Genomic DNA, 14,758 nt, shown 5'->3' with positions numbered 1-14,758 from the left:
TTAATATTCAATTATCAATTTGACGATAAATTATATTTTTAATGATTAATTTAACATTAAATTTCTAAAATTTAAGAATCAATTATTGTATTTTTACACGTTTAAGAATTAAATTTAAATTTTTTTATCTTTTAAAGATAAATTTATTTGTGCAGCAGCTCACTTTGATGGACGAATTGATTATTTATCCTAATTTTAACGTTGATCTCTTTCCGTGGATAATCTATTTTCTCAAAAAAGTAAATTAAACATATTATATTTATAATTTATTCTAATCTTTCAGAAAAAAAAAAACTATTTTAACTTTTAATTTAATGCACGAGTAAATATTAGCGGAGTCGCTGGCTGTTCACATCGCTAGTTATTTTTTCTGCAGCTAACTACCAAGCAAACACACAGTTAGCTCTCGCTCCCTGGCTGATGGATGGCGGTGATCCTACCAAACTACTCAAAGTCCATCTAGTCACCTGCACCGACTCGGCCGAGTTCGCGCTCCTGAGCTCGGCGCTGACTCGGACCTCGGTGGTGGGCCTGGACGCGGAGTGGAAGCCCGTCCGAAGATTGTTCCCGAGGGTGGCGGTGCTCCAAATCGCGTGCGGCGACTCGGCGGTGTTCTTGCTCGACTTGCTGTCCCTTCCCCTCTCTTCCCTGTGGGCCCCCTTGCGCGAATTGCTGCTCTCCCCTGACATCCTCAAACTCGGATTCGGATTCAAGCAGGATTTGGTCTACTTGTCATCCACTTTCGCCTCCCATGGCGGTTTCGATAAGGTCTGACACAATAAATGCTAGCTAGCTCTATTACCGAAAATTTATGGAATATTAAGAGAGTGATGAGTTAGGAGGATGAATGTTAGTTAGCGGGCACTGGATGGTGGGTGATACTTTCAAATTATTAAGAGGTCATTAGATGAGACAGAAGATAGATAAAAACCAGTGATTTTCAATAAATATCACTCAACTGTAAAGACAGTGTTAAAAGGAGAGTGTTAGAGTTGCTCATTTTTTCTAGTTCTTGGAAATGTTCCAAACTTTTGTTTTTGTCTGGACTTTTAAAAACTAATTGTTTTCCTGGCTGTGAAAATATACATACAAACATGGTTTTAATTGCATTGCGGTGAGTTAAAAATCCTTTACATTGCAAAAGCTGCAATTGTAGTGGCAATGCAGTTGCAGTGGGTCGAAAAACCATGCATACAAACTTTAGTTCCTACGGCTAACACTTTTTCTCTCTTACGTGAAAATATACAATGTTTAGGCATTTCTACAAATATATAGACTAAAGCAATGTTTTAAAAGTCTTGGACAAAAACCCCAAAATTGGAAAAATTTTCAGAAACTACAAACGCCACTAACCCTTATAAAAATTAATATTTTTGCTCTGCTCCTGTTTTTGTCAGACGATTTTTGAATTCAATTGTGGATAGGTTGAGCCATATTTGGATATCAAGAGTGTCTACAATCATCTACAGCATAATAAGAAACATGTACCCAAGCAAAGTAAGAGTTTGTCAACCATATGTGCAGAAGTATTGGGGTTTTCACTCTCCAAGGTTTGTTTCATTTTCAATTTTTCATAAGCTATTCATTCAACTTCTGCATTTGGTCTACTTCTATGGCTATGCTTATTTGAGTTATTGTGTGGAATTCTTTGCCTTGTGTGAAACGAATTTTCTATCAGCATTTGGAGGAAGGTTGCATCAGTTGTTTTTTGTAGGATTTTTAGGCTGTTGCTGTCAATATCTTTTCCTTTTAAAAGAGATTGTACTGCTGGAAGCTTGTTGGTCCATGTTGTTCTTTCTGTATCTTGTTTTGGGTTGATGAGAAGAAGGAATGAGAGGTTGCCCATTGGTACAATTTATATATTATTCTGTTAGAGAGTTAATCATCCTGTGGGTACTTTATTCATGTCAGACATAAATATGCATATTAATCTTAAAAATAAGTGCTTCATCCCTGTGGGTAGTAGAACGATTGTTGGGAATTATATCTAGAAAATTCCTGATTGTAATCTAATTTGAAAATATTTTTCTTTTTGTTGGATGCAAATCCCATTATTTGCTCAAGGATATGTATGTGCTTTCTTGGAAGTTCAGGATCCAGAGTTGTTCCAAATGGCATTTTTCAATTACTATATGGTGTTAACCAAACATATATCTGCCTTAGGAACTCCAATGTAGCGATTGGTCACATCGTCCTCTTACAGAAGAGCAGATAACATATGCAGCTATGGACGCTCATTGCTTGCTAGACATATTTGAGGTCTTCCAAGCAAAGGTTGTCAAAGAAGGTTTGTAATGCCTGAAAGTTTTATAGCACTAACTCTGGACAATTACAAGCCTTTCATTGTGTTATATTCCTTTTATTGCAACATTTGAATTTGTTTTATTACTTTGTTGGATATTTGGTCGCTCTGATTTACAAAAATCCCCTGTTGGTAAATGTTATCCTCCTATTTTACAATTAGAAGCAGTTTGACTGGTCACAATATATGAAGGAATTTGCCTATTTGGCACTAGAGAAAAAGCTGAAGGATAATGCAAAGTGATGCTTCAAAGATACATGACAATCCATTTAGGTTCCATGACAAAAAGTAGGGTTAGATTGTTATTTTTTGCTTTCGATTGAGCAAGTTAATGCAGCAACTAATAATGTGTTTGTGTTACCGTTCCCATCCTGCAAAAGTACGTTGGTAAAAGGATACACCACCTTACTTATGCATTGAAAGTGTCTTCGGATGAATGTTTCAGCAATTCAGACGGTGTTCCAAACGTGCTCTAAGTGGTTCAAATTTGAAAAGTAGGAGAGTGGCAATGCAGCTATTGAATTTGGGGGATGTATTTGGAATTTAGGGAAACCTAGAGGAAACACAACCTGAAAGTATGATTAATCCTTTTGTTTTTCTCTTTCAATAGTGTCGTAAAAAATGTATGTCCCTTGCATGAGTATCATCACTTGGAGAGGGCTTTCACAATGAGTTTTATTAGGTTTGTTTAAAGAAATTGTTTATTTGTTAGTTTATTGGACCTGGCATTATTTCTGCTGGAATTGCAAGAAAGTTAAATAAAGTATTCTCATTATGTTGGTAATTCTGTCAATAAGGTGTGGTCTGTGTGGATTATCTGAAATTTTATGTTTTTGAATATTAGGATTTTTATTATGATAGTAACTAGTATTAGGTTGGGCATGAATAGGTTTTCTCAACTAGTATTTTATGTATATTAGCATAAATGTGGTAGTGGCTTGCATCTAAAACACTCATCTCATATCATTGGAGCTCATTATTTAGTGTTTGTTATTCAAATGTGTATCTAGCACACACATCTCATTATTCATCTCATACCCGTGTTCCCTTATACGTTTAATCCCTCCAATGTCAGTATTTGTTATTGTTGTCTGAATCCTACACCATAGAAGGATTGTTGAGGGATATGTTGCTCAAGTTTGTAGTAGAAGAAAAAAGAGAATTAAGGGAACAAAGCACATAACCATCCATGATGTATTTTGTTCGGATTCTTATAAGCCACCTTCTAAGTCACTTTCTACTGCACCATCTAAGGAAACTTTTGAGTCACCTTCTAAGTCACCTTCTATGGCTGTCCCAAAGTTACCAGCTTACAATTTGGAACTGACTGATCGTGTTTTGGGGAGACAAAAGGAAAAGGATCAAGTTGTGAAATTTTTACTAGACTTGTCTGATAACACAAACACAAATGGAAACATGTCTATACTTGGCATCGTGGGCCCAGGTGGGATTGGGAAGACAACACTTGCTCATGTTGTTTACGAAGATCACAAAGTGAGGACGTCATTTCAACTCAGAATTTGGATAACATTTCCTAGTTACCAACTTGAAGCTAGGACTTTAGCAAAGATCATGCTTAGAATTCTACAAGTTAGTTCTGGCCAAGATGATGAGTTGCTAGATCCGATGCCTCACTTGCAAGAGAGCTTGAATGGAAAGAATTTGCTTCTTGTGTTGGATGGTTGTTGGTCCATTCATGAGTGGGAGAAACTTCAAACTTGCTTTGAATCTGCTGCAAGAGGAAGTGCCATCATCTTAACCACAAGGACAACCAAGACTGCATTACAAATGCTTGCAGATCTGCATCTGAGTTTCTTATCCATGGAGTATTGTTGGTCCTTGTTTTCTAATCATTGTTTTGGAAACCAGAGGCATAGTTGTTCTCCTGAGCTGGAAGTGATGGGGAAAAGGATTTTGAGAAAATCTGGGGGTATGCCTTTAGCTGTTAAAATGCTTGGGGGTCTCCTGTATGAGAAAGACTACGAGGTATGTGAGCAGATATGGAGGAGCCAACAATGGGATAAAACTAACATTGGTCTTTCTATACCATTTGTAAGATTATGCTATCTTGATCTACCTATACAGTTGAAAAGATGCATAACCTACCTTGCTATATGGACGGCCAAAGGTCTAATTCAGCAGGTAACATGGATTTTACCAGGGAAAAGCTAGGTAGCGAGTATTTTGATTTTCTTGTAGCAAGATCATTTCTCATAAGATCAAATAGTGGTGGTAACATGGATTTTACCATGCATGACATGGTCCGTGATTTAGCCTTGTTTGTATCCGCAAAAAGTCATCCTATCTTTGACAGAAATGATGAGAGCATTGATACTTCTTTCTTGATCTCAAATCTACAAAATGTTGAAGAAAGTTCATCTGAGCTTTATGGCCCTCAAATGGAAGAATATATCCCCTTGAAGGATAAGATTGACATTGCCAACATAACTCATGGCCTTGACCAAGAATCTCCAGAAATTGAAGTTAATTATTTATCTTCTACTGCAAATGATGCTGTCCAAACTACATTTGAGTATTGGACTCATTTCGATACACTCAGAATTTTGGATGCATCACAACTAGTGGAATTACCATCCGAACTGTACAGCCTCAGAATTGAAGGGTGTCACTCTTTCAAGTCCCTGCAAGATGTCTTGATAGACAGAAGCACCAACCTCTTTGAATTGTTTATAATTGATTGTTCTTTTCTCGAGTACTTAACTGATGCATCATGCCCCACTTCCGTCAGAACTCTTTATGTGAATAAGTGCAGAAAACCAGAATTCCTCCTATCTCTTGAGAAAATGCAAAATTTTAAATTCTTGGAACATTTGCTCATTAGAAGTAGTTGTGATTCTCTAAAGTCTTTCCCAATGAACCTTTTTCCAAAACTTAAAATTCTTTGCATCTGGGATTGTCCCAATTTATAGAGGAAGGCCAGAACAATAATCTATCGCTGGAGTCTTTGGAAATTTGGGATTGTTCCAATCTAGCGTCCTTCCCAACACAGGGATTGCTTTCTCCCAATCTTAGATCACTTTCAGTCTCCAATTGCAAAATCCTTAGGTCACTTACCAATTATATGACCACTCTTAACATCTCTTCGATCAGTATTTGTAGTCAAAATGTCCAGAACTTGATTCATTACAGGGGCTACCTTCTTGTCTGAAGTTGCTTTCCATTGCCTTCGGTGACAAACTTATACCCAAAAAGGACTGGAATCTACAAGCGCTTCACTGTCTTCTTCATTTTGTTGAGATTGAAAGTGGATGTGTGTCCATTTCTGTGTTCCTTGATTTAATCATAATTCAATTTGTGTTCCTTGATTTAATCATAATTCAATTTGTGTTCCTTGATTTAATCATAATTCAATCTGTAAACTAATTTCACTGTAACACAGCAGATTATTACCAAGCATTCTATGGAAATGATTTTTACAAATTTTTATTTTGAAATAATTGTTAACAGCAGATATTTAGTTTCAATAACCCTGCAACTTTGTATGGTAATTTTCATTTCTTACTCATGCATCCACAGAAATAAACCTCATGTACGTGCAACACATTGGATAAATATGGAAACTTTTCTGTAGTATTATTTTTTAATCTTTCTTTTAGACCACAGGACATATCCATTTGTTCCCCCTCTATTGTCTTTCGTCTAATAATGATTGGTTTATTTGCTATCCACACATTGAGGCATTACACAGAATATTTTGTCATGACATTTTGTTGAATTCTTCACTGCAGGAGACTTGATTCTCGAGACTACGGTATTGTCTAATCCTGATGCAAGTCTTGGGTTGAAAGAACTTTTCCAAAATCATGATATGAGTGATAAAGTCCTAAGAGCACATTTTTGTGAAGCGTTAGCAATTGTCCAAGCCACTACTTGTTCAGATACTGCTCAGATGATACCTTTAGCAGGGGGAATGATCCAAAAATCATCATGTTGGGTTACTGTACCAATGGATGAAGTTTTGTTGAAAGTTGTGAAAAAATATAGTGATAAGATTTTGCTAAAGGAGTCAGACAGAAAGCCCAAAAGCTCAAAAAAGAAAGGGAAGAAGCATTCACTATTTAATGGGATTAGCCTAGAAAAACATTTTGAGAAGTCTGATGAGTGGCGAGGTACCCCGCCTTGGGATCCTTTGGTGGGGGGAAATGCATATCCAAAGTTCCTTTGTGATGTCATGGTAAGCATCTTAATTAAGAAGATCTTATGATCCCTTTCTTCAATATTATAAATATTGTTAAATTCAATCATCTGTAATGCACAGAAGAAATGAGGTTTTTTCATCATTATCAGTGCCTATAGTCACTGGTACCCCTTTTCTGGTCTTTTGTTTTATGAATATTTAATAGAACTTCTTTATCCCAAAAATAAAGGTTTTATTTAAATATAGGATCTGAATGTTTATTAAATAAAAATGTGAGCATGAATTTGTAAGGGTTTTACTCAGGTTGAAGGCTTGGCCAAACATTTACGGTGTGTTGGGATAGATGCTGCAATTCCTTATTCAAAGAAGCCTGAACCAAGGTTATAAATAGAGTATGATTCTATTATTAATGTTTTCTAATTGTTGATTCTAGTATATGCCCAAAGTCTTTCTTCTGACAGCTATTATACTTCTATATGTATTTTTTTCTGTTTATTGTTGTGAAACTATTTTCATTTATATTTAGGATGTTGATAGAACAAGCACAAAAAGAGAAACGTGTGATTTTGACGCGGGATGCAAAGTTGCTTAGACATGATTATCTGACAAAAAACCAAATATATAGAGTGAAGACTCTTCTAAAAAATGAACAGCTACTCGAGGTATGGTTAAATTAACTATCCACATAAAGAGATTGATAATATACATTCTTGTGAAAGTAATAATTTAAATTATACAATATTATGGTTATGTTGTCTTTTAAGGAACCCTTATTTATTTAATTTTAGAATGTTAAATTTTATGGACAATGCAAAAGTCTGGTGATGGGCTAGAGTTTAGTACATGGATTTCGAAGTTATCTTTGTGTTATTTCTCCCAATATTTCCACACACACAAAAAAGTCTCTTCCACCTTAGTTCAATTATTGCAAAGTGAACAGAAAAATTAAGCATTTCTTACTTGAGAGAGCGATGCTATGGTGTCACAAAGCCTAAACTTGAAGTGTTTTTCAGGTTATTGAAGCTTTTCAGATAAAAATTAATGAGGATCAGCTAATGTCAAGGTGCACAAAATGCAATGGAACATTTATTCAGAAGCCACTGACAACTGAAGAGGCTATTGAAGCTGCAAAGGGCTTTCAAAGAATTCCAAATTGCTTATTTAACAAGAATTTAGAGTTTTGGCAGTGCATGGACTGTCACCAACTTTATTGGGAGGTATTGTTTACCAGTTCGGTTTGTTTCTGAGTTTCTACCTAACATTGCCAAATATTATATAGTCAATTGGAATTGTTATTTTTGGAAGCATGATAACACAGTTTTTCTTTATTCAGAAAAAAAAAGTTTTTCTTTGACACATTATTGCTTTACTGGCTGTTTGGTCAACTTTTACCGCCCCTTGCTTGTTGAAGGATCTATGCATGACTTTTGACATATCAATAATGAATTTTCAATGAGAATTTAGAATGCTAGATTTCAGTCCTATCATATCACGACATGCTAGTGGAAGGATAAGCAGACAGCTATAATCTGTCTGAAGCAGTAATGATTGTATTTTTTGTTCTATTAAGCCAACCAAATTACACATTTTTTTTTATATGGTCAGCATCTTATATGTTTGTCAGCTATTTGTTTCTCGTCTATCATTTTGTTATTCTTTATAGTACATCTGTTGATGAAATATAGCCAACTTTCTAACTAGCACATGTTGTGCCTGTTCTTTATACAGGGAACCCAATACCATAATGCAGTTCAGAAGTTCGTTGACATTTGCAAGCTGAGTGACTAATTTGAACTTCTCTGTATAATACAAAAAAGTCGTTTTCACTTCAATGTATCTGTTTTAGTGCAATCTATTTATGTGATGTAGTTTATATTTTGCACATAGATTTGGCCATCACTGCCCCACTCTTGGTTGTTCCTGCGTATTCTACTGAATGCGAGAAGCGATTGAAACCAGATACGAATCATTGAATTTCAATAAAAAAAACAATGAATCAGTTTAATTGTACATTTTACCACTTCAATTACCATCATTTCATAAATTTTATCATCCAAGTTTATTTTTTGTGCATTTTATTATCACTTTTTTCAATTTTTCTGCATTTTATTGATTCTTTAAATGTGTTAAGAAATGGTAACATTTTCCTGTAAAACGGTGCCGTTTTGTCAGCACTTTTTATGAAATGGCGTCTTTTTGTTATCTATATGATAGTAAAATACATAAAAAAAATTGATAAATATGATGGTACAATAGGCAGAAAAAAGCTTGAGCAGTAAAATATGTGAAAATTAAAAACATAATAGCAAAATGAGTGGAAGAAAAAAACTTAAAATAATTGTGTGATAGTTGAGTGGCAAAATTACAATTAAGCAGAAAATATGTTACATGTTGGCTTATTAATCTGAATTTTTTTTTTCATGACTGGATGAAGGAAAAAGAATAATAAAAATAAACAAGATTCCTAAGAGCATCTTTAATGTTGATGGCTTAATGAGTTGTTTAGTTTTAAATATTGTTTAATTTCTTTTATTGTTGGAAATGATCTACATGTTATGTTATATTAGGTTGTTTAATGTGATGTTATATTAGGTTGTTTAAAATTAAATACTGATTGTTTATATAAACAATTATAGTTTGAGTAAAACCAATTTCTTATCATTTAAGAATTATTTAAGGGAATAATTTAAGAATCATTTAAAGTTATATCAGTGGAATAAAATGAGTTGTTTAATTATGATGTGGCATTATATGAATTAATTAAGATAAGATAAAAAAATATAAAATAAATTATTTAAATTTCATCCATTGAAGATGCTGGAAGGCATCAGCCACTAAAGCATAATTAATATGTGGGAGGCTTGATTGAAATCTGACATTTTTATTTTCTCACTATTTGTAAAAAAACAACGTAAAAATCATTTAAAGATTAATTACAAGCATGCTGTCTATAAGTTAAAGTCCTAGGAAGCCATTTTAATATCAGAAAATCTCACCAAAATTTAAATTTATATACTATAATAGAAAGAAGTTAATATGTTCATAATTTATTCTTTTTGATTGGTTACTCCATTATATGATACCGCGGGCTGAAATATTTATTATATGGATATTTAATTTTGAATGCATTTGAAAAAATTATTACACAAATTATTAATTTCAATATTTTACTCTTCAAATTAATCATCAAATCTATATTCGAATATAATAATTATATAACTCAGAAATAATTAATATTTATAAAAAAATTATATGAAACACGCAAAAAAAATATTATGAATGAATATGTTAATCAAAATTCCACATTAACATATTTCTCTTAATATGATTTTGATATTTTTATGATAATTATTTGTTTATATGTCAAAAATTAATTATACAAAAATGATTATATATATATATATATGCCCCACCCATCCACACATTATAAAAAGAGGCATTAATATCGACATAAAAATCTGTCAATGTTAATATCTACATCAAAACCTATCAATATTTAAATTATACACTACTTATATAAAAGCTATTTTAAATCCGACATCTTAACATACACATGGATGATAAACATTGTATAATTATGTTATCATTAATTTAAACAATTTATGGAAAAAAATTTAATTTTAGAGAAACAATAGCATTTTTTTATAAAAAAAAATACATCCTAAAAAATGATAAAAATGAGTGATTATTTTTAAAAGACTTAAATATGTCCGGTACTGATAACTTAGCAAATTTTAATTTGGGTATCTAATAATTTTTGTATTTAGTCTTTAATAAAATAAAATTTTTATTCTTGGTCTTTATCATTTTATGTTAGTCATTCTAATATATCTATTTTTTTTGTTTTTATTCCTATATTATGTAGTTCATTTATTTTAGTCTCTATCAAATATTTTCAAAGCACCTAGTACAAAATGAACAGAATTATATAAGGACTAAAATAAAAAAATAGAAATATTAGAACTAAAACAAAATTACAAAAACCAAAATATTTAAAAAAAATTATTGAGTCCTTAATAAAACAATGATGTTATTTTTTATCATTATTATTTTATTTTAATCCTTCTAATATATCTACTTTTTACTTTTTAATCCTTATAATATTTTGTTCATTATTTTGTATTGGTCCATTTGAAAAATATTTGATAGAAACTAATACCATATGATCTATATATTTTAGGGACTTGAAAGAGAAAATAGATATACTAAAAAGACTAAAACAAAATAACAAGGCTCAAAAAGAAATATTGTTTTATTAGGGATTTAACATAAAAAATTATTATTAGAAATTCAAAACAAAGTTTGTTAATTTATCAAGAATAAAAAATATATTTAAGTTTAAAACGTAAGTTAAATCATGTATGTATATAATGATAAAAAAAATCAAGTATGTATATGTAATTTTTTGTCATAGGTCAAAGATCACAAATTTTCTCAATCCATTTGACATAGAGTAATTTCGCTTGTGGTTATCGTTGACTCAAAAGAATTTTACACATAAAAAAAATAATAAAACTTACACATTTTGATTATTTGTAGAATAACTTTAGCTATTTTAAATTGAGTCTCCTCTTTATTCTCAAAATAACAAAGTAAATTATGTTTCAAAACTATTTGTTTCTTTATATTTTTTATTTTTTAAAATTTATTTTATTTTGAATTATTTATTTATTGAATTTTTATTTTTTTTATTATTTGTTATCTTAACTAAACTTACTAACTACACAAAAGAAAATATAAAAAGTAGAGATAGTCCGTCAACCTATTACAATGAACTTGAATAGTCAATTTAGAATTTAAAAATATTCTTTTTTGACACAAAAAAGGTGGGTAAATTATGTTTGACTTTTTAATTAAAAGTCGGGTAGAATGAAGAATAAAATAATAAAAAGTTTAAAAGGCCCAAAAAAACCTTAAATTCAACATACTAGATGAAAGAAACATAACAAATGTAAAGGAAAGAAGTTGCGCCGTTTACACAAAGGCACAAAGCTTGTGTAGATTATGAAGCTCAAATGCTCATACACCTTTTTTCCATCTCTCAGTCTAAATTTAATTATTCTTCATATGCAACCCTCTCCTTCTAAGATCCCTTTCTATACCCATGTCATTCTTTCTCTCCATTTTGTCTTTGTCGGCCAAGTTCACACCTCCCATTTGGTCATTGATATTTAACAAAAATGGTTGAGCAAAATTAGTTTTTTTTTCTAGGTTCTATGCATGTCAAATCCAATGATCTGCTTGGATCGACTATAAGGCCAATTTTCAGGCATACTAGATGAAAGAAACATAACAAACACAGGAAAGAAATTACATTATTCTCAAGTACACAGAGGCACAAAGCTTGTGTAGATTCAGGTGAAGCTCAAATGTTCATACACCTTTCTTCCATTTTTCCATCTAAATTTTATTTTTCTTTATACGAAACCCTCTTCTTCTTAGATCCCTTTCTATACCCATGTCATTCTTTCTCTCCATTTTGTCTTTGTTGGCCAGGTTCACATCACCCCTTTGGTCACCGATTTTTAACAAAAATGATTGAGCTAAATCATTTTTTTCCAGGGTTGTATGCATGTCTGATCCAATGAGCTACTCGGATCGGCTATATGGCCAATTTTCAAGCTAACTGGTCAGATCGGTAAAATTGTTTTCCTTTGACTTTGCCTTTTCTTTAGTTTTCAGAAAAACTGAATTCAAATTTGATTAGATTTTTTTTATGAACATTTTCCATTCCCTTCAATGTTGTCCAACTTTATCTCATGTCCAAAGATGAGTTTGTTCTCTCTTTCCTCCTCCCTCTTAATTCCATTTATTTATTATTCATTTATTTTTAAATTACCTATAATTCTTCATGTAATTTTTCTCTTATCTTTCTTGTGGTTTTGTTTAGTGTGATGATTGATATCCAACTTTCTTAATTTCTTGTGTTCTCCATTGAGACCATGAAGCATGTCAAGTTTGGTGTCACACTTAGGTTTATAGGGTGAGGAATTGGGATAAGAAAGATGACAAAAGAGGTTGTGGTTGATTTTGGCCATTGGGGAGAATGCAAAGTGGAGGTGGATGATATTAATGAAGGAGTAAGGGTTTGGTGGGTCTATAAAGGGAGGAGAGTGTTGGTGGTCCAACATCAAAATTTAGGCATGGAAGTGCACCTAGACCATTGCAACCATAAACAGTACACTTTCTCTTGTGACTAGACACATAGTAAGAACACTCTTTCTCCTTATGTGTTATCTTCTTTTTTTTCTATTTAACCTTCAATGCCAAAAGTAATGTAAAATTGTGTATTTTGCATAACATTTTACAAGTACCTCATGTTTTGCAATCACTTATTTAACATGAATAAAGCTTCATTACTTGCACATCTTAAAGCTCTATCACTTATTTAAGATTGTTAGGTTGGATCATGTGGATTCAATTAAGGTTCTTCTCAAACGGGCATAATGATCTTGGAATCAACTACAACCATAATTTGATTAGAAGTAAAATTTCTGCAATTTCAGTTCCTCGATTCATTATGAGCATTGAGCAAGAACAAGCATTTGTTATAACAATTTTTTTGGAAAACCAACTATTTATTAATGCTTCTTCACAAAACGAGTATATCAACTGGGAAATATTGATGCAACAATTGGAAAGGTAACTCTATAGTTGCATGTGATAGAATGTAGTGAACAAGTAAATAGCTTTATTACGTGCACATCTAATATGGTGTCTTATTTTGGGTTATTGCATGATTGGTCAAATGGAAGTGCATGGTGTAGTATAAGTATGAAGTAGCATAAATAAATAGTTGACTTTCCAAAAAAACTACTATAACAGAGGACTATTCTTGTTCATAATGAATTCATGAATTGAAAATTACAGAAGTCTTGTTTCTAATCTAATTACGATAGAGGCTAATTCCAGGATCCTAACGCCAATTTAAGAAGAACCTTACTTGAATCCACATGATTCAACACTAACAATCTTGACCAAGATGAGACCATAAGCGATGCGTCTCGTTTGCCCACTTTAAGATGGTTAGTGTTGATCATGTGGATTCAAGTAAGGTTCTTTTCAAATTGTGTAATGATCCTGGAATCAACTACTATCATAATTTGATTAGAAGTGAAATTTCTGTAATTTTCAGTGCCTCTATTCATTGTGAGCAAAAACAACAATCGGTTATAACAATTTGATTTTGAGAACCAACTATTTATTAATGTTGTTTCACAAAAGGAGTATATGAACCAGAAAACACTGATGCAACAATTGGAAAGACAACTCAATAAATTGCATGTGATTGAATGAAGTCAACTATAACTTTGTTACTTGCATATCTAAGATGGTGGTTTCTTTTGGGTTATTGAATGTTTGGTCAAATGGAAATGCATGGTATATGTGTGAAGTAGCATAAATAAATAGTTGATTTTTCAGAAAAACTACTATAACTATTCTTGTTCATAATGAGTTCATGAATTGAAAATAACATACATTTTGTCTCTTATCAAATTACGGCAGCACTAATTCCAAGATCTTTACTCCAGTTTGAGAAGAACCTTACTTGAATCGTCATGATTCAACTCTAACAATCTTGACCAAGATGAGACTATCGGTGACACGTCATGGTTACCCAACTTCAAGATTGTTAGTGTTGGATCAAGTGAATCGAGTAAGGTTTTTCTCAAAACTGGCATAATGATCCTGGAATCAACCACTACCGTAACTAGATTAGAAGTGCAATTTCTACAGCTTTTAATTCATCGATTCATTATGAGCAAGAACAAGCATCTGGTATAACAATTTTTCACAAAAACCAACTATTAATGTTGCTTCACAAAAGGAGTGTATGAACTGAAAAACACTGATGCTACAATTAGAAAGACAACTCAATAGGTTGCATGCGATAGAATGCATTCAACAATAGCTTTTTTACTTGCACATCTAAGTATGAAGTAGCATAAATAAATAGTTGACTTTCCAAAAAAACTACTATAACAGAGGACTATTCTTGTTCATAATGAATTCATGAATTGAAAATTACAGTAATTTTGTTTCTAATCTAATTATGATAGAGGCTAATTCCAGGATCCTAACGCCAATTTAAGAAGAACCTTACTTGAATCCACATGATTCAACACTAACAATCTTGACCAAGATGAGACCACTAGCGATGCGTCTCGTTTGCCCACTTTAAGATGGTTAGTGTTGATCATGTGGATTCAAGTAAGGTTCTTTTCAAATTGTGTAATGATCCTGGAATCAACTACTATCGTAATTTGATTAGAAGCGAAATTTCTATAATTTTCAAT

General features: G+C 32.3%; 1 protein-coding gene across 1 annotated transcript; it reads left to right on the top strand.

The window, feature by feature from the left end:
* The first annotated feature begins 353 nt into the window (after window positions 1-353).
* LOC114382745 (exonuclease mut-7 homolog) lies at window positions 354-8,487 on the top strand. The gene is made up of 8 exons (XM_028342338.1): window positions 354-768; window positions 1,425-1,550; window positions 2,164-2,287; window positions 6,052-6,497; window positions 6,765-6,841; window positions 6,988-7,123; window positions 7,475-7,678; window positions 8,190-8,487. The coding sequence occupies exons 1-8, from the start codon at window positions 421-423 to the stop codon at window positions 8,247-8,249; spliced, it is 1,521 nt and encodes a 506-aa protein (XP_028198139.1). The 5' UTR covers window positions 354-420; the 3' UTR covers window positions 8,250-8,487.
* Window positions 8,488-14,758: the final 6,271 nt, after the last annotated feature.

This window comes from Glycine soja, chromosome 13 (assembly GCF_004193775.1).
Source record: "Glycine soja cultivar W05 chromosome 13, ASM419377v2, whole genome shotgun sequence".
Taxonomy (NCBI): domain Eukaryota; kingdom Viridiplantae; phylum Streptophyta; class Magnoliopsida; order Fabales; family Fabaceae; genus Glycine; species Glycine soja.
Note: the sequence above shows the minus strand (reverse complement) of the source record. Positions and strands in the feature narration are given on the sequence as shown.